Source organism: Budorcas taxicolor, unplaced genomic scaffold (genome assembly GCF_023091745.1).
Source record: "Budorcas taxicolor isolate Tak-1 unplaced genomic scaffold, Takin1.1 scaffold589, whole genome shotgun sequence".
Lineage (NCBI taxonomy): Eukaryota > Metazoa > Chordata > Mammalia > Artiodactyla > Bovidae > Budorcas > Budorcas taxicolor.
Window position 1 is genome coordinate 20644 of NW_026292654.1, and position 21685 is coordinate 42328.

The 21685-nt window shown below is 37.9% G+C and overlaps 1 protein-coding gene across 1 annotated transcript in view; it reads right to left on the bottom strand.

Annotated features, from left to right (window-relative positions):
- LOC128071425 (fibronectin-like) overlaps positions 1-21685 on the bottom strand; it is a gene marked incomplete at both ends in the record, with an annotated part of 56463 nt that overhangs the window by 19428 nt on the left and 15350 nt on the right. The window contains 12 exons of the mRNA XM_052664298.1: positions 1206-1397; positions 3508-3594; positions 4296-4464; positions 5979-6073; positions 11073-11339; positions 12585-12857; positions 13582-13776; positions 14570-14659; positions 14753-14881; positions 15670-15846; positions 16310-16490; positions 19304-19425. Coding sequence (XP_052520258.1) covers positions 1206-1397; positions 3508-3594; positions 4296-4464; positions 5979-6073; positions 11073-11339; positions 12585-12857; positions 13582-13776; positions 14570-14659; positions 14753-14881; positions 15670-15846; positions 16310-16490; positions 19304-19425 — 1977 coding nt within the window. The remainder of the gene's footprint in view (positions 1-1205; positions 1398-3507; positions 3595-4295; positions 4465-5978; positions 6074-11072; positions 11340-12584; positions 12858-13581; positions 13777-14569; positions 14660-14752; positions 14882-15669; positions 15847-16309; positions 16491-19303; positions 19426-21685) is intronic.

A 21685-nucleotide genomic window follows, 5' to 3' on the forward strand; every position in this document is an offset into this window, starting at 1 on the left:
AAAGCAGTGTACATCAGGTTACTAGTGGTAAAATTGATAGTGTTAAAGCAATGATGGTAATATGCAATCTGTTCCAAATTATCTGAAAAGACTTTTAAGCACCATGAATAGTTCGCTTCTCTGGGAGAATAAAATAGGCTACAATATTCCTTTAGAGATTTTGGTTTGTTTCTTTCTTGAAAATCCCCAAAACAGTAAAGTTTGAACCTCTCAGGTTCTTTACAGTCCTGTTTGGGATATCAAAACCATTCTTAGAACCTAGATATAACATCTATAGTAAGTAACAGCAAAGTCTAAAAAATAATCTAAAACTTTTTAGTAGGAGAATAAAGCTTGCACGAAAAAGGTCAAAAAAATTGACTGATGAGTTCTTCTTTTTTTTCCCATAGAAAAACTCATGACAACATCAGGGCCATAATGCTACGGCATTATGAATGTATGGTATAAAATGTGCCATTCAAAAGCACATTCAGGTGAAAGACAGGCCTGAGTCCAAGGCCACTGTTAATATTTTGTTCGTTTCATAATCAAAGTTATTTAATTAGTATTAGTAAAAGCTTTCTACCAAATCGTGCAAAGAACACAATCTGTCCAACACTTTCATTCTGTCATGATTCAATTTTGGACGAACAATAAACCTATCCCAAGGTAGGTCTCTTCAATGTTGTCATTCAGTCCACAAGAAAGTACACCCTAAAAGTGTGGCCTTTCTTTTTCCTTTTTTTTTTTTCAATTAAAAAAAAAGAGGGATTTGAAATAGCAAGATGAGGAACTGAATGTGTGTGTCAACCAAGAGCTATTTCAGTGCTCACATATAGAGACTGTAAGATCAGGCAAAAATGTACACATGGGATGCATTTACCATATTACTTTTTGCCTGTTGGTACTGAATAGAGACATATGACATCGTTTTAGTAATATTTCCATGTGAGCGGACAGTACAGAGTTAATGCCATGGTTGCCACTCCACTGCATACCATTGCGACAAAGAGCATCCCAGTGAAGCACAGACAGTCAAGCAGGGTTAACAGCAAGCATTTGTCCAAACAGTGGCTTTGACGTCATGGTTCTAGAGAGTGTGGTTGGGAGGTCAGAATTAAATCCCAAACATATTTTGACACACTCAACCATCTGGGGATGAAGAGGTTAATCCCCACTCTTATTGGAACTGCCTCTCTGAAGATAACAGCTGATTTTTCCATTACCTGGGATGATGGTATCAGAGATAGGGACACTTTCCTTGTCATCTTTGACAGTGTAAACACTGACATTGTACTCCAGGCCGGGACTCAGGTTTTCAAAGGTGCAGGAACTCTGATCGGCATGGACCACTTCCTCCAAAGAGTATCCCTGCTGGCCGTTTGTGGGGGTGGTGGTGATTCTGTAGCCAGTAATGTCTGCAGAAAACAGAAAGGAGAAAGTTACTGCCCAGAACCTTTGCCACCCAGAGCCAATTACTAGACTGATGCACCCTCGAAGGCGAACAGGGAAAGGACTCAATATTTACGTGCTGAAGACTCCGCCTACTGTCATTCAGTGCTTACAACAACCCTTTGAAGAAGATACTAATATCCTCAGTTTAAAGAAACTCTTAGAAAGGGAAAATGATTACCAAAGGCTCTTCTGTCTTAAATTCCATGTTCCTCCTACCATATGTACCCTGATTTTACTTAGTGGATCATTTGCAGGACAGCTGAAGGATATTCTATTATACCTGCTTAGCACGGAACTGGCTCTCACCCTTAGGCATACTCCCCAAAATAGGTTCTCCTCATTTATTAAAATAAGGTCTGAACCTAGGGGATTTACAGGTGGGGAAGATCCCCTGGAGAAGGGAATGGCTACCCACTCCAGTATTCTTGCCTGGAGAATTCCATGGACAGAGGAGCCTGGCGGGCTACAGTCTATGAGGTTGCAAAGAGTCAGACATGACTGAGTGACTAATACTATTCAACAATAAGGAAAGGAGAAAAAGTGAAAAACAAAAGTGACTCTATTTATTCTAGGAAAAGTATGTTGGGATTTCCCTGATGGTTCAGTGGTTAAGACTGTACGCTTTCAATGTAGGGGCCTTGGGTTTGATACCTGGTCAGGGAATTAAAATCCCATATGCTGCATGGCATGGCCAAATTAAAAAAAATAGTGTATTAACTGCTGAAGACTTCAGAAATCATCGAAGTGGGGCAGTGAGAGGGTTGCGGGGAGGAGAGAGACATTCGAATTAAACTAGCAATGGCCAGAGAGTCACAGGGACAGACTGAGAGTAAAGTGAGAAAGTATGTTTAAGTTAAACTTACTAAAAAGGGAGAAAATGATGGTACATTTTATAATTAGGAATAAGGTGACCACTAAAGTAGTATATACAAGGATTTCCAACTGGATGGGAAATAAATGGGTCATTACATGTGCTAATGACCATTCAGATGGACAGACTAACCCATCCATTAAGACTAAATCTTAGTGATCTAGCTGCTGACAAGCATGAAACTCGCCAACCTAAAAGTTTCAACTTAAAAGTGATTCAACTGGAAATGGTGTAGTTTGGGCTTAAATGATGCTTCTACAGGTAACGAAAACTTCACCAAAATCACCTTACTTCAGAGGGAATTAAAAAGGATATTTTGAGCTAGCTTTATTGTGTGTGACAGCACATATTGATCTGATTTAGAGATAATTGCTTCAACTGTGTACCCCAGCAAAGGTAAGGACTATTTTTAAAAAATGAAAGTACAAATCAGAATAGTGAAATAATAAGCAAAACAAAGCCATCTAATAAGTACATATAGTAGTTATGGATGTCATCAACATTCGTTGGCATTTGTTTCTAATTTAGAATTTTCCCAATAATGAATATCCTGATATTTCAATAGTAATTCCCCCAATATAACCAATGATAAATATTTTAGTTAACATTTCTCATGGACTTGACAAAGATCAGGAATATCTAAAATTTCTCTTGCCATTGCCCCATTCCATAATGATACTTGAATATTGTCATAGATATCTCTACACATATTATGATTGTATGGGGCTTCCCTGATGGCTCAGCAGGTAAAGAAACAGCCTTAAATGCAGGGACACAGGTTCAATTCCTGGGTCGGGAAGATCTCCTGGAGGAAATGCCAACCCACTCCAGTATTCTTCTTGCCTGGAAAATTTCATGAACAGAGGAACTTGGCAGGCTACAGTCCATGGGTACAAATACGTGTGAAAGAGTTTAGATAAAAGCTTTATGTAAAGCTTTAAAAAAACAATCAAACAATCACGGAATACCATTTAGCCAAATTTCTCAGTATTGAAATAAGTAAAACTGACAATTAAGATCCAAATACATGATGCTGAGTGTGAGAGTGAGTCTGAACACTTAAGTTTCAATCCCAGTTCTGTAACATTTGTGACAATGGATATAAGTTAATTTTTTCCAAGTTTTTTCATTCTGTAAAAGTGAGGTCATTTCTACCTTTCATTACCCTTAGAATTCTGTCCTCTGATACATTGTGGGCTTACCAGGAGTGGTACTCCTCTCCCAGGAGACGGTAAGCACTCCAGTGTCAGGGTTTGCCTCCAGGTGCAAGTTCGTTGGTGGGGACAGTGCTACACAGGAAAAAATTTTAATTAACAGTTAACATTCGGATGGGGCTTCCCAGGTGGTGCTAGCAGTAAAGACCCTGCCTGCCAATGCAGCTGTTGTAAGAGATGTGGGTTCATCTCCTAGGTCAGGAAGATCCCCTGGAGGAGGGTATGGAAACCCACTCCAGTATTCTTGCCTGGAGAATCCCATGGACAGAGGAGCCTGGAAGGCTACAGTCCATGGGGTCACAGAGAGTTGGAGACGGCTGAAGTGACTTAGCATGCACACACACATGCACACAAAACTAGCATAAAGTGTTTGAGCTATAGAATGTTTCTCTCCCTTCCCCCCCACTCCCTCCCTCTCTCTCTTCCTTCAGTTATCAGTAAAAATAAAGAAGTTGTACTGTAAAACAATGATGGATAGCAATTCTCTGAAAGCACTTTTTTTTTGTTACAATTTTAAACTTTGCAACACTGCTGAAATCTTTTTCTGTGTTGTCAATTCACAGATAATTTTTGATATGGAAAGAACACTTCTGATGTCATGAATTATATGACATCAGTTGAACTGGCTACTCCAGACTTAGAGAATAGCTAATAATATAAGTAGGAATGAAATCTTTCCCTTGTGTCATTATCGTAAGTAAAAAAGCAATACCGCTATAAGTTACCTTTAAAAAGTGCAATAGTTTAAAATATGATAAGAAGCAAAGAACTCTTACGTGTCACCACTTTCTTCACAATTGGTGCATCTCTCTCTTGCCCATCCCTGAGGACAGAGATGGTGTAAACGTATTCCACACCTGGAGTCAGGCCAGACACAACAATGCTTCCTGACTCTGAAGTCACTTCTCGTGGTGCTTCTCCTCCCTGGCTTGGTCGTACACCCAGCTAGGAGAAAGAACACAAAATAAACACCAAGGACAAATATTTCCAGAGCTGGGTTACTGCTGAGAAGTTGTGGTTATGCTTCGCATAATGTAGACTCCTCAGGAACTGTACTCTGCTTTCAGTTGGGAATGAGTTGGGACCTTACTTTAGCCCTATTAAATAATTTCACTGGAAATTCCCCAGAATTGGGGGGAGGGTGCCAGTTAGGGCAAGTATCTTCCAAAACTAAGTTAAGGTAGTTTATAATGGAAGGTTCTAGAGAAACATCATTACATATTGTTTCGCTTGATAAATAACCTCCTGGTACAAACCAGAAGTACACAAAGGCTTTCGGCTACATGTCTGTTTGTTTCTTATTTCCTTTTGCTGGAAGAAATCCTTGAGTTCTCCCTTTAATGAGTTACTAACATTCAACTTAGGTACCAGCCCCTGTAACACTTTGTACTCCAAAAACACTCCTTTTGAAGAAGTATATTCACAGCTTCAAATGCAAGATTGGTATGTTACAAAAGAAGAATTAAGATTACTATGCCCAGAATTTTCAACCCTTTTAGTATTTTATTTAAAAAAACCTAGGTAATATTGTGTCATCAGGGTTCAACTCTGGAGGCAGCCTTAGTAAAGTATAAGGCCAAACGACACTGCTGCTGCTGCTGCTGCCAAGTCGCTTCAGTCGTGCCCAACTCTGTGCGACCCCATAGAAGGCAGCCCACTAGGCTCACCCTTCCCTGGGATTCTCCAGGCAATAAGGGAAATTTAAAAGATACATTGACAATCTTCAAAAAGGGATTCTCTGTATTTAAGTAGTGTAATTATCAGTATGCTATTGCATATTTCAAAACAGAAGTGGTCTTCGGTATATATTTTAAAACAAACAATCATTAGGATTTAGTCTTAATTTTCAAGTATAATAAATATTTCTCTCTCCACACTCTAAATTCCAAAGAAAGGAAATCTTTTAAACACATTCATTTGTATTCCTCACTTCCCTAATACCATTACTTTAAAAAAACAAGTATCCAGATCTATACGGAAGAGCTTAATCTTAACTTCTATTAAGAGATTCACCCGAGGGCTTTGAACAAGTTGAGATGAAACTGATCGGATGAAAATGTGATTTTTGAGCTATTCTGAGTTTAATTGGCCTCCCTAAATTGGTTTTTGTGAACATGATACCTATTTAGAACAACACAACAAATGTGGTTTCCCTATATATATCTTGAAATGTAATTCCCTGGGGGAAAGGATAGAGAAAATAAGATAACAACAACTAACAGCTTCATACTAATGTTTTCTTCTTTGCAAAGCACTTTTACAGCCTCAATCCATCTTTCCAGCAATTCAGGGAGGCAGAAGTACTGTGATGCCCTGACAATGTGGCCAGTGAGGTATGAACAGAAACAGGACAAAACCCAAGTCACCCAATTCTTGAAACGTCCTGTTTTAGCCAGATCCAGAAACACGAGGGCACCTCAGGGCTGTATCACAAGAGATTAGGAACATCTGCAATTTACCTTAAAGCCAATCCTTGGGGCAGGTGTCCATGTAATCACAATGGTGGTCTCAGTCACCTCTGTGTTGTAAGGTGGGATGGAGCCTAGAGGCTGCACTGTGAAATGGAATAAAAAAAAAAGCATGTGTTCAAACCTCGAAATCACAGAGACTGCAGATAGGTATTTTTTATCCAGTACCTCAGTTCAGTCAACTAACGATCCAAAATGTAACATACATGAAAATTTGGAGTAGATCAGTGCCTTTCAATCTTTCATGTACCATGCAAATCATCTGAGACCTGGCTTAAATGCAGGATCTGATTCTATAGGTGCGTATATGGCTGGGTAGTTTGCATTTCCATAACACTAATGCTGTAGGTCCATGAATCATATTTGAATAACGAGGAGCTGGATGACCACAGAGGACCCTTTCAACTCCTTGGATTCCGTAATCTGTGTATTTTCATCATGTTTGGGATTTGAGTTTGATGATAACAACTTTCCCTATCATCAGTATAAAATCCCATATAAAATGTAAAATTGGTCATCACAAACTGATTATCACTCTGCTTCTTAATCATTATTTTGAGAACAATGGCTAAATTATAGACAATTATGCTGAGTCATTCCATAATGATGGCCAATTATTATTTTTTATTTCATATAGGAATAACTAAAAAACAATATTGTGATAGTTTCAGGTGGAAAGCAAAGGGACTCAGCCATACATATACATGGATCCATTGTCCCCCAAACTCCCTTCCCCTTCAACCTGATGGCCAATTATTTTTGGTTGCAAAAAGAGATGCCATATGAAAAGTTAAACAAAATCTGCCACCATGGATGAACTTATAAATTCTAAATAGTCTTTCTTTAAATATATAATTATTCATTCAGAATAATCACACTACAGAAATTTAGCATTCTGCCACTGGAATTAGGTATTATAAGAAAAGTTGATTTCAAATCTCCTAGATCCTGACATCACTTTTATTTCTTAGTGAAAATACTACTTAAAAAAAAGGAAAAGTATGTGTATACAAAGTTGAGATAGACATTTTCAACAGTCTTACAGACCTTATCATAAACTTAAACTCTTTAAAATATAATTGGCAGAACAACTAAATCTTGTAATAAGGGGAACAAGCATTTCAATAATTGGCTGCTATGGGAAAGGTGAGGTCTTAGACGTCAAGGCATTTGTATCAGGTGAATCAAATTCCAGGTTTTCAAGCATGTGGCCATGGCACATGGCCTTCATAATTTCTTCCTCTTTGCATCCCAACCAAATTTTTGTACCCACCAAGAAAAACCTAGTAAATGCATTTTTATGCATTTATGAATGGCTGATTTGACAAAGACATCCTGCAGACTTAGACAAATGACTATTAAGAGTCTTTAAGACTACTCTATTATTACTCAGCTCCAGTCATGGGAAAATTCAGGCCCAGCACTGCAATTGTCTTCCAATCTAGATTTTCATGTGCAACTTTTAAAAACTTACTTTTAAAATCCTGTTGTCTGAAAAAACAAAATATGTGTGTGGGCTGCTTTGTAATGACTGCTCTAATGGCTGGACTGAAGTTCTACTGGTTTAGAGGCATGTTTCATGAGTATGTTATTATTTTGATGATGTTTTCAGGAGAATTAGGATGGGTGATCCATGATGCCTTCCCAGAGTCACTGAAATCATACACTATTTGGTTGCCACTGACTTTGCCAAAATGCCATGGCCATCCCTGAGTGACCATTTAATAACCACAAGAAACAATTCAGGGAGCAGTCAGTTTCTTTCACTGAACATCTGGGAAAGCCACAATTTAAAAAAAAAAAAAAAAAATTCTCAACTGTCTTGGGCTTTACGATTGGGTGTTTTCTATTGCTTGAGCCAGCCAGCTAAAAGGTTCCCAAGTTTAAGATGATGCTGTCTGCCTGGGAACACCATTACGGGAAACCCTCCAAACCACAAACCCACAAACTGATGGCAAACAAAGAATGTGACTGTAAGTATGAGCTATGGATTCTGGCAGGTCTTGTTAGGTGAAGGACAGCCTGGATGTTAAAAAAAAAAAAATTTGCCCTATTTATAAAGGAGTAGGCTGGTTTCCCCCCAGAAAGAGCTCTCCTACCCCCACCATACGCTCTTAAGAATTTAGTACAAGTTATAAAACCCGGAAAAGTTATTCCAGAATTTAGTGTGGTAACAGTAAAAAAAAAACTACAGAAACTTAGAGCAATTCCAAAAATATGCAAGTCCAGCTGATGTTCACAACCTCAGAACTCCCTGCTAACAGAAGCTTATTTAAATCTAAAGTGTGGGGGTGCTTCCCAGGTGGTCCAGTGGTTAGCAGGCATGGATTCTACCCCTGGTCAGGGAACTAAGATCCTGCATGCTGCACAGTGAGGCCAAAGAAAAAAATGTTAAACCTAACTTTGATTGAGCTGTTTTCACAATCTAGTCAACAAATATTTTTTGAAAGCATACTATGTACAAGGCATCACTTTTATCTAATAAAAGAAGTTTTGTCACTTAACTCAAATAAAATTTTATTTTTATAAATGTACACAATAAATTGTGTACACAATATTGTGTACACAATAAAGTAACATGTCCAGTATATCAAAGTCTCCAAAAGTACCTGAAATAGCCAATAATTGCCCCACCCATTCCACTTATTATCATATCATTAAAAATGCTTTTTCTTAGAGAAATATAAATAAAACTACAATAAGATACCACCTCACACCTATCAGAACGGCCATCATTATAAAGTCTACAAATAAAAAACATTGGAGAGGGTGTGGAGAAAAAGGACCCACTCCTACGCTGCTGGTGGGAATGTAAATTGGTGCAGTCACTATGGAGAACAGTATGGAGGTTTTTCAAAAGAACTCAAAATAGAGTTGCCATATGATCCAGCAATTCCACTCCTGGACATATACACAGACAAATTATAATTCTAAAAGATACATGCATCCCTAGATTCACAGCAGCACTATTTACAATAGCCAAGACACAGAAGCAACCTAAATGGCCATCAACATATGAATGAATAAAGATGTGGTACATACATTAAAATAGAACATTACTCAGCCATTAAAAAGAATGAATGCCATTTGCAGCAAATAGCATGGGTGGACCTAGAGATTTTCATACTAAGTGAAGTCAGAAAGAAGGACAAATACCATACATCACTTACCTGTGGAATCTGAAACACAACACAAATGAACATATCTACAAAAAAAAAGTCTCACAAATGCAGAGAACAGCCTTGGGGCTGCCAAAGGAAGAGGAGATGGGGGAGGAAAGATTGGGAGTCTGGGATTAAAAGGTTCAAACTAGTATATATAGGATGGATATACAATAGGTCCTACTGTATAGCACAGGAAGCTATACACAATATCCTGTGATAAATCATAATTGAAAAGAATATGAAAATGAATATATATTCATATGTATAACTGAGTCATTTTGCTGTTCAGCAGATATTAACACAACATTGTAAATCAACTATTTTTTCAATAAAATAAACAAGATGCTTATTCTTTTACTGGCATTTTATCCAACAAAATAACCTATGTAAAATATGTTTCATGTTAAAAAGTAAAAAAGATAACATGTGGTCAGAAAAAGACTACTACTAAACTCTCCGTTCTAATGCAATGAATGTCATCTATAAAAACAGGTATTTATAAGAAATACAAAGATACTGATTTCATGTTAATAGATTTTAGAGTCTGCGTAACATGTCACATAAAATAGCAAAATTCAAAGGTCAGCTTATAGATAAAAAGTAGATTTTACTTGTTTATGACTAGTGGCTACTTAGGAAAAAGCGTTTACTGCCAAGCTTTATACATGCAATTTAAATGGAAATAAATTTTTAGTAAATTATTAATTCCTACAAAGGAAATTTATAGACACTTTTTTGTGTGAAATAAATTTCACAGTAATTTATAAACTAAACCTATATTCACTTTTTGAATGCTTTTTAACATCTATTTTTCAAGTTAGAGTAAGATTTATGGAAAGCTTTTAGGAAACTGCAAGCTAGTTCACAGTTGCAATATATGCTAAAAAAGTGTTAAGTCCTTCTGTAATCCAAAATGAGCTAAAAACAGCAATTAATGCTTATCTAGAAATTATGGGTCTCATATTTCTTTATAATGTAAATGAGATGTACTAATAGAAATCAATTCATGATATGCATTTAACAGAAATCAACTCATGAATACAGTCCTCTATTGTGATATAGATATGAAAGAGATTTAAGGTCACTTCCTGTAAAGTGTTGAGCAAAAGACAGACATGACCAAAAATTAGTCAGTATTTTTCCTTCTGTGGAATTTCGAGAGTGATTTAAGAAAAGTTAAAAAAAAAAGCTATCCTGTTCTGCAGAAGTACTTTAATCTGCTGTTGTCAACACTCATCACTTCCTTAGCTTCTTGTTCTGTTGGTTTCTATTCAACTGGTAGACGTTTTTCTTCCACATTTAATGCTATCATTCGATGCTCAAAGTATCAGGATGTAGACACAGTGGCTGACTTTTTTCTTGCCTTAACTAGTATTTAGTAAATTCATTTAATTCAGTAGCATTCAATTTTCGAATAACTTGGGTGTCTTAAACCATGCTATTCAAAGTACTGGTTTGGGAGGAAATAAGGATCTTGGTAACATATGTCATATAACCCACTGCTTCCTTCATCAAGAAAACTTTGCCTCAAAAAAGTATTAACTAAATTGAACAGTGTGCTCCCTGATCCATTCTGGCATAAGCTCACTGGTCCATGTAACAAACAACTCACAGAGCAGCAGTGGATCCACGGATCACACTTTGAGTAGGACCACTGTAAATATCTCTTTTTCAAATTAAAAATGATTATTTAAAACTTGTACCAAGTTTTTTAAGTTAACTTTGTTCTTTTTTGGCCACACGGCACAGCTTGTGGAACCTTAGCTCCCTGACCAGGGAACTGGGCAGGGACAGCACAGAATCTTAACCACTGGACCGCCATGAAATTTCCTAAGTTAACTTCTTAAAAAATGGATGAAGGAGAGAGAATGTAAATACAGATGAGACATCACCAAGAAGAGACATTTAAATTTTGACTTACAAGTGGTGAAGACTCCGGTGACTCTGGGGCTCTGCTGATTGCCCTTCACGGCTACGAGGCTTACAGCATACTCAGAGCCAGGCTGCAGGTTCCTCAGTGGGTACTGCGAGGCTGCGGGCCCCACATTGTACTGCTTGGGCTGGCCTCCCCGGGTCAGGCCCACAGTCAGTCGGTACCCGACTATCCGGGCGCGAGGTGGAGTCCAGGTCACTATGACCGTGGTATCGGTTTCATTGATAAACTGGAGGTTGGTAGGAGCATCCAATTCTAGAAAAAGAGATGAAACACGTTAAGAAATAGCTGCACTTCAGAATTATCATACTGAAATCCTAAAGCTTGACTGAATTTTCTAAGTTCTTTCTTCTCAAGGTTGAAACAAAGGTCAAAACCTTGGAAATACTAAGCCATGAAGAAGAGCTTGAGTGCTACAGAGAATTTCACAGAACTCTTGTCAGTCATGAGAAATAACTCGCTGTGTATGGCTGACTTTGATCCTGTGGAAGTCTATGATTTTTCAGCATGATTTTCCCATTACCCTCAGAAATTACACTAACATGGCAGAGATGGTATTTAAAAACAAAAGCCAGGACTTGTGAAGCTATAGTTTGTTCTGCTCTGAGCCAAACAGGTGAAGAAAAGAGAAATAAACCCATTAAAATGAGGGTAAGAAGAAAGTTCCACGTGGAGCACAGTGACGTTTTCTGCATTTATTCAATGACTAATCCTTTGCTTGAATAATAAAAGTAACTTTTACATGATTCAGATTAGACAAAAATGATAACATATACTCAGAAGCTCAGATTCATGGCAAGACCCTGGTGAGTTTGCCCTAGCACAAAGAATCACATAAATTGTTGGTTTTCTTCTTGAGTGTGATAACTGGCAATTTCCCTACAATGATTTAAAACACTTTTCAGAGGGAGGAAATGTTTAAGAGGTAGTCAAGTATAACAACAAAGCATGGGCTTTGGAGTCAAAAAGACATAGGTCTATGTGAATCCCCACTCCATCATTTCTCAGCCCTGTTACTTTACAAGTTGCAGAATTTTTTATAAGCTTCAGTCTCTTCACATATCCCATAGGGATAATAAGACCTTCCTTATTAACTCAAAATAAGGATTAAACATGAGGATAATAAAGAACTGAGCATATGACCTGGTGCTTAATGCTCATTGAATGTTTTAGCAATTACTATTTATAAATAATTCTGCTATAAAAGGATTAGAAGATTATACTTGAAGTCTGACTTAGGTATATTTTGTTACACAAAGAGTACTCAAATTTTCAATCCATGTCTCCATTAGCAAGGAAAATTAGGCTAAGTTTTGCTCCTTTAGTGTCATGTCCCCATGTATTTGGGAAATGGATTACCATTTAGCCTCTATGGAGGCTACACATTTCCTATCCTCTGAGTATGTTCCTATTTCTAATTGTGAACCCAGGAGTGAATGGAGTGCTGCCCATTCATCACAAGTGGAAAGGGAGGGTGGAGATAAAGGATCCCAAACCTACTGGTTGCCTGCTGTGCCGTCAGGGGCTTGCTCTCCCTCCCCTGGTTCACGGCGAAGACTTTGAAGTGATAAGTGACCCCAGGGGACAGCCCAGTGACTTCTGCAAAGGTGTTCCTGCTGACGGGCAGCCTCTGCCCATGCTCCCCAGGCAGGTTGACGGGGATCACATCCACGCGGTAACCGGTTACTGGACTCTCTGGGGGTGTCCACATGATGGTGATCTTCACATCTGTCACCTCCACAAACTGCAGGTCCCTGGGAGGGGGAACTTTATCTAACAGACAAGAGCCAAGCAGTCATTCGCAATTCCTGCTGAGGATTATTTTTAAAAAATCAGTTTGCCAGATGTGAATAAGGCAATTCATAGAGCCCCTCTCTTCAGAGCAAAGCTGTTTTCTCTTTAAATCTAAGAACACATTTTTGGGGTTATATTTTCATGGTTTAGTCATCTTGTTTACATTTGACATTTAAAACTATTACGTAAAATGTGAATGTAAGCAGATGAGTTTCCATCAAATGAAGAGTCCTATTGTGGGGGTTAAAATAAACATACCCCCCAAAACCCCTCAGCAAACTCTTGTGACAACAGAAAAAATGTGGTTTTTACTTTAATGAATCTTTTCTTAATACTTAAGAACAACAGATGAACTACCCCTTGGGTTTCTTGGGGAAAATATGAAGGCTTTATGCTGTCAATTTTTAATCAGGAAAGCCAATAGCCAGCTTTTATTAGTTACTTTACAGTGAGGACATTTCAGCTGAATTTCATAAGTTCAGGGATAGAGTCATCTACAGGACGACTTCCATATAGGAACCATAGACAGAGACTAAATAAACCCCCCAAAGAGACAATTATTCTTTGATCTCACATGTCTGGTTGTCCCTAGTAGGCTCATGGAGTGAACACAAGCCAAGTTCCTCTGGCAAAAGAGAGGTTCAAGATGTGACTTTCTTAAGCCTTAAGAGATAAGACAGCACAGGAAGCGTCTTTAGGTTACCTGAACGTGGGACTCCAGTGGTTTCTTGCTGGATGAAGACAGGAGTACTTTCTTGATTTTCTTCCACAGCATAGATGGTGATATTATACTGAACGCCAGGCTGCAAGTCACTGAGAGTGACAGAGTTGGCAGTTTCAGGAAGATTGAGTTCTGTGCTACTACCCTCTACGGATGGGGAATAGACGATTCTGTATCCTGCAGATTCAGGAGAAAACCAGTATAAAACACACTGATGAAACACAGGCTTCAAAAGGCATAAATTCCCCTTTCCTAATAGCCCGTAGCATCTTGGTGGATCACTCCTGAAGAGTGAGCAATTCTTTTGGACTCATCCAATAGTGCTACTTCTTATAAAGACTATTCAGTCCAAAGATAAAATAAGAATAGTCATGCAAAGCTCTTTAATAATAAATATCATCCTCGAAGACCGAGATCCTTAATAAATGTCTATTAGAGAAGCCAGGAGGTGAAATTATTCATGTTAAATTTATTTCTTTTTCTTTGAGCTCTAGATGATGGGAGCAATCAAGGAACCACTCTGAGCCAGAGTTGTCTAGCCTGTCTGTGTCTTTTAAGAACCTCAGAAACAGTTAAGTCACTTAATGAGCTAATAAGGCACCTCAGATCCCTCTAAGAATAAGTCTCAGAGTGAGGTTTTCAGAAGAATTATCCCTCTTCTATCACAGGAATGCCTGGTTTAATAAATCCATGAGCTGGATTTCAAGGTTTGTGCCTGTGTGATTGTGTGTGTGCATGTTTGTGTGAAAAAGATTAATTAAGACATATTTAAGAGGAAGTTAATCATAAGAAGGTAAGGCTGTAAGACTTAATTAATACCACACACAGACACACATATATCTACACTCTGGTCCAGTAATTACAATAGAGATATATAAGTGATTTGCCTGCTCATAGATCAGAATCCACTCCCTCACCTCTTACGGCATCAAGATTAACACAGGAGCCAAGAAGAGGCAGCTAAACTGACCTGTGATGGGCGCCCTGGGTCTGCTCCAGCGAACGACAATAGAAGTGTCATCAACTTGGTCCACGGTAGGGTCAGGAGGGGCATCAGGTGCTAACAAAGAAAGGAAGAAATGAGAAAAACAGGAAATACTGCTACAGGTCCGTTTCACCAGGGGAAAAAAAAGTCTTTTCACACCACACATACCTGTTGTCTGTGAGGTAGACAGGATCAAATTCTGCTCTCCTTCCTCGGATATCTCATAAACATTCACAGTGTATTTTCGGCCAGGAAGCAGGTCAGGGATGTTCACGGAAGTGGCTGTGCTGGGAAGATCTTTGAAATAAAAGGGAAAGGTTACTATCAGAGCATATCAATCCCTCTAATGACTCCATAACCTTTGAGAAGGATAGTTTTAATACTATATATTCATGGGGGTGGGGGGAATGAAGGAAGAAAATTATAAAGAAATATACTAATGTATAGTCAGTAATTATCAATGCACTATGAGATAATTTTTTCCCCTTTTCCCAAATATTTTCTCTAAGGATATATAATTTTAAACCACCCCCAAATTTGTAAGCACTGTCCTCTGTAGTTGGAAGTCCAAGTAGTGGTTATGGGTGAGGAATGATGGGGGATAGGGGAGGAGGGATGTTCTTTTTCTTGAACTGGGTCCTGGTCACGTGGGTGTGTTCTTTTTATAAAAATTCACTGAGTTCTATGTTTATGATTTGTGTACTTTTCAGTGTGTATATTTCTCCACAATAAAATTTTTAAAAGTTTGTTAAACATGAGAATCTGAAAAGCATGAATAAGGGTACTGTGTCTCTCCCAAAGCTAACAGTCCCCATGCTGGCAATTACTTCCAGGAAGAACACACTATTGTTACGTGGACCTGTGCCCAGGCTAACACATAACACAGCTCCCACCAGGGACCAGGAAAGTGAGCATGGTTCAGGAAAAACCCAGGTCGGTTCTAAAAAGGGTCAATTGTTTGCCGTCCTCACACTGAAGGGTCAACTAGTTCCAAACTTCCCAGGCCACCTGCGTGGATGCCCCCCTTCCCAGTCCTACCCCCAGCAGAGTCTTCCAGCAGCTGGTCATCAACACATCAAGCTCACCCAGGTACTGCGGTTCATCTCCCTCTTCACTCAGCTCATACTCCACCCGGAATCCAGACACAGTGTCCGAAGCCGAGACCCAGGAAACCACAAAGCTGCTGGCTGTGATTTCAGTCACCGACTCAGAGGTGGCCACAACAGGAGTCAAGGGTGTGGTCTCTCCCGTCACAGTGTTGCCTAGAGTCACAGAGAGGACAAAGAGCCTTCAGCCACCGATAAAACTTACTACTATCATCTGGAAAATACCATTAAAAAAAAAAACGTAGGTGCCGGACCTCCCCATTAGTCCCAGTGGCTAAGAATCCACCTGCCAATGCAGGGGACATAGGCTTGATCCCTGTGTCCAGGAACTAAGATGCCACATGTTACAGGGCAACTAAGCCCACGCACCACACTACTGAAGCCCATGCACCCATGCTCCACAAGAGAAGCCACCGCAATGAGAAGCCCAAAGAGCAGCCCCAGGTCACTGCAACTAGAAAGCCCATGCAGCAGTGAAGACCAGCGCAACGAGAAAAATACAACGTGGGCATCCATATTCATCTGCGGGAGAATATGAATCGAGAAGGAAAGCACTCCCTGTGGGGAGCCCAGGTCTGAGACGGGCAGGCACAGATGGACGGGCCGCTGGGGTACGTACTGGTCACCGCTGGGCTCGTGCTGGTGGTGGTAAAGTCGAAGCGCGTCACGTCTCTTTGGCCATAGTGCTGGACGCTGATAAGTTGGCCCTCGTATACCACACCTGGCCTCAGGCCTTTGATGGTGTAGGAGTTTAAGTGGCCAGGAATGGTAGCTTCCTTCCAGCGGTTTGGAGAATTTTTCTAAAAATTTAAGTGAAAAAAAAAAAAATCACACAAGAATTTACAAAGATGATCACCGGGAGATGATGTGGAGCATTCTTCAAAGAAGAACGAGGAGTCTATGAAGCTCCATTTGAGGGGGGATATCATGGAAAACTGGGATCAGAATAGAAACCTGTAGCAGAATTTGTTAATGTTAATAATAATGGTTATTACAGCTAATATTTACTGATGATTTACTATGTACCATGTTCCGTGCTGTTTTCCTTCCATTCTCTTATTTAAGGTTTATCTCTTACCTCCTCCAAGTTAGTGGTATTATCATCCTGATTTTACAGATGAAAAAACAGAGTTATGTGACATGCCCAAGATTACACAAAGGGAGGCCCTGGGCTCCTTCCTTTTTGCCAGATTAACTATTCAGTTTAATAACAGCAACCTAAGGTGATAACCCAAGTTTTGCCATTCCCAATTTTTCAGTTTCCACAATGAACTGGGATATATTCCTCTGTGAAGTGGGAAAAGGCTTTATAGTCTATATTTATTTAGTGGGATACAAACCAAGTTTCTTACAGAGCAAAGGCATAATATTCCTTCATGACTCAGTTCCTGGGACCATCACATACGAGGCTTAATGCTGCTCTGGTTTTATGACTCATTCTTGGATATGAACTACTCCGTCAAAAGTGGTTAGCCAACTTCGGGCAAGACTGCAGAAGAATGTGATCTCAGTTTATTTAATCTTTGTCTCCAGTTTATATTTTCACATCCTGTCCGAATTTATTAATATATCATGGATCACAAAATGTATGGCAATAAAATGTGTAAAAAAGAAACATCCTTACTTCAAACAAGTTGAGATCATTTTAAGTATAAATATTCTACACTAATATAAGTCAAAATACATTTTTAATACCCAGTGATGTTACAATATTATCCAATCAACCAGTTCCTCAATAATTCAGATACTCAAGAGTCCCTTTATAATTTTTAAATAAATGAAAGTGATTCTAATACTCTCTAAATTTAAACACCTTGTTAAAAACATTACATTAGTCATTATAATTAGCTCAGATTTAATAGTAAGCCTTTCATTCAATGTGAACTTTTTTGGTTTGTTATTAGAAGAAAATACTCAAGAATAAACACTCAGGTGATAAATATTAAAGAAAAACCCAAAAGTGTTAAAAAAAAAAGTCAAAGAAATAACCTCCACTCTTTGGAGACTTCCTAACTTATTTACATTTTATGTGTGTGCTAAGTCGCTTCAGTCGTGTCTGACTCTGTGTGACCCTATGAACTGTAGCACACCAGGCTCCTCTGTCCATGGTATTCCCATGGTATTCTACAGACAAGAATACTGGAGTGGGTTGTCATGCCCTCCTCCAGGGGATCTTCCCGACCCAGGGATCGAACCCACATCTCTTAAGTCTCCTTTATTGGCAGGTGGGTTCTTTACCACTAGCGTCCCCTGGGAAGCCCTGATACACATTTTATACCTATGTGCAATTATCCCTTATTACTGTGGTCTCACAGACACTTAAGTTTAAAGTAAATAAAATCGGTGAAGAGAAATGAGAGACAAGAAAGTGTTAGAGGGGAAATATATTCATCCCATCGACTAACATCAATAGACAAAAAGTTCTGCAAATGGGCTACTACATATACTGTGGTCATTAACAAAAAAGGGTGAGAGAAGAAAAAGAATGATTTCAACAGCTTGAATTTTCAAAAAGAATTGAATACGATTACATGAGTTGGTCAAATGTTTTATTTTGCTTTGCTTTTTTAGTTCCTAGAAACCAATAGCTGTGATTTAAAATGGGCATTTTTCTCCTGTGCGTAGTTTCTCAAATTAATGTCATACATTTTGGAGAGATATAAGGGCAGGCTTGAGAGGGTAAGAGAAACTACAACTTAATAGATCAATATCCTCCTTAGTGAGGTTTCTTCAATTTCTAGATGACTAGTAGGAAGTCACAAAGTCATTCATTAAATACACTAACTATCCTTCATCTATACTTCTCTCTCATCATCTCTCCCTTCTATCCAAATAACTGCAAAGATTAGAAAGTAAGGTTTTATGAAATGATCATGGAAATTCACTGGAGGTCTAGTGGTTAAGACTTGGGGTATTCACTGTCACGGCCTGGGTTCAACGCCTCGCTGGCGAACTACGATCCCTCAGGCCATGTGGTGTGGTCAAAAAAAAAGAAGAAACAATCACTTAAAAAGTGAACCAAAAAAGAAAGATATTAACTTAGCTATTTTGTTTTACAAATCATGGAAAATGATGCCAGTAGTTTTCTTTCTCTTTGATGGAGTTGCAAGTCTTTTAAAAACTTTAGATTCTCTTCCCATGCTGGGTAAGAATAATTTTAAGCATTATCATTTCTAAGTCCTCACAAACAAGATGTTTCTAACATGAAGAGTTAAGTTCTCCTAAATACCAAAAGACAGCTAAGTCTGTATGTCAATTAGATTGACCACATATTGTTTGGTCACTGAACAAATACAGTGCCAAGTGATCTACCGGCTCAAAAACTGAAACACATTTTCAGAATCTGTTCATTTCCTTCTCCTTTTAAAAAAATGTTCGATTATTTACTTTTCTTTATTTCGCTGCACCTAGTCTTAGTTGCAGCACATGGCATCTTTTAGTTGCGCACACAGAAACTTAGATATGACATGCAGTATCTAGTTCCCTGCCCAGGGATTGAACAGGAGTCTCCTGAATTGGGAGCAGGAAGTCTTAGTCACTGGACCACCAGGAAGTCCCCAGAATCTGTTAATCAAGAGCTTCAATATCCAAGGTTTTTGAGCAGGATACTCACAGGTTTCCATCTAAGAATGTACTTGGAAATGTGAGATGATTCTGGTGCATTCCATTGGATGGGGTGAGAGTTGGGTTGACTTGGGGTCTCAGTGATGATTACTTGGACAGGACCACTTGCATCTGAAAATGACAATATGAGAGTTGGTGATCTTGAGCATTCCCTTACTTCAACTTAAAATTTAGTGCACATGACCATCAGTAAAGACAGTTTGCTTATCAGTAAATGGGAGCACAAGAAAAATTATCTAGAGTCAATTTTTTACATATTGACACTGGAAATCAATGAGACAAATCCTTTCTTTCTTAATCACTGCCAAATAACAATATTGTGTTAATTTCTGCTGTACAGCAATGTGATTCAGTTATACACACACATACACACACACACACATATATATATTCTTTTTTATATTCCTTTCCATTATGGTTTATTACAGGATATTGAATATAGTTCCCTGTGCTAAACAGTAGGATCTTGCTGCTCATGTATTCCGTGTAGGATAGTTTGCGCCTGCTAACCCTTCACTCCCACTCCATGCCTTCCCCACGCTCTTCCTTTTGCCAACCACAGGTCTGTTCTCTGTGAGACAAATCCTTTTTTAGCAGATAGATTCTTGTCTTTCACATGAAAAATGCAACTCAAACTTATTTATAAGCAAATAAAATAATTTTTAAATGCCACTTAGTTTGCTTTCTTCTCCATTTTCAAACAATTGTGAGAAAACTGTGGAACCACTATAACACAAATAATGTAATACAGAATACAAACTTCATTTACTTATACTAAACTTCTTTGAAGGAAATTCTTGCTTGTGGAGCTTTTCATCAAGGACAAATCTACCATCAAGAAAAAACATTCCAAAGGCCATATGACATGAGGTAAAACAAACACATTTCTAAATGGGGTAGAATCTTAGACAAACAGACAAAGGTAATAATTAAAGACTCAATTTTATTTTTCATCCTCTCAGTCTAAGATCCTATCAGTTTGGGAAAATGTTTTATTTTTATTCAAGAAGTCTGCTCTAAAATCATTCCATTGATTGGTCAAATTGCTGAGATCAAAATTACATTTTTTCAAAAGTAGTTATCAACAAAATGACATTTTGAAGTGTATACCAAATTTAATATTCCCACATCTTAATGTGTAAAACTATTACCAACAAATTTAGTGTGTGGTTTTGGTTCTTCTGCTTTTTTTTTTTTTAAAGGCAAAACAAGAGAAGTAGAATGAATTTCTTAATAGGGTAGATTCTATTTAGGATAATGATTAAATAAATGGAAAATTTATGCCTGCAGAACAGAACACTAAATACTGTCTTTTTTATGATGTCAATCAATGTTCAACTTATTAGAAATAAAAATAAAGTTCCTTGTAATAACGTTTCCAAGAATTTCTAACTGACATTCTGTTAAACAGAGCAAAATTTTGCATGTTAGCTAGAGCAGTTCAGCAGATTATTAACAGATTTAAATTTTCCATAAGGTTGTAGAAAATATATTGATTTTCAAACAATTATTATCTTCACTATTAAATTTTATTTGAAAATAAAGTTTTCTCTAGCAGAACAAATATACAACTTACATATCTGGATAGACTCAAAAGTTCTAGAATAATATACTCACTTTCATGATGAGAATAATTCAAAGTTTGGCTAAAGACTAATAAACATTCTTTAAATCTTAATTTCATCTAATACACATATTTGTAAGCTGTACAAAAACCAAAAGTAATAAATAAAATTCTCAACTTTTAATTCTAAAGTGTATAATTCATAGACCATGGCAGGGTGTTTGTTTTAATTAACTGGCAGAAGTCAATTCCACAACTCTCTTTGAATCACTCCCTCACCATTATATATATATATATATATATATATGAACATAAATACATTTTAAAAAACAAACATTGAGGTAAAATTTTAGAGATGTGATTATTTAAAGTACTCCCATAATCAGTAAATATAGAACTATCACATTTTTATATTACAATTATTGGTATAAGGCTGTTTAAATATTGATCCTTAAAAGAAATCCTACCATAATTTCCTCATGTAAAGAGATGCCTGATATGTATTTTAGTTTAACAACCATGATTTTGAGAGAAAAAAGTTAATGATGCCATGAATGTACACCACCAAGAGTCATTCCTAAAGCTAACCTAGGATTTCGGATGATTAAATGCCAATGTAGGTTCATTGATTGTAACAAATATACCACTCTGGTGGGGATGTTGATATTAGGGGATGTTGTGCTGTGTGGGAGCAGAGGCAACATGGGAAATCTCTGTACCGTCCTTTTGATCTTGCTGTGAACCTAAAACTGCTTAAAAAGAGTCTTAAATTTTAAAAAAAGATCATGATGATTATGGCTGATTCAT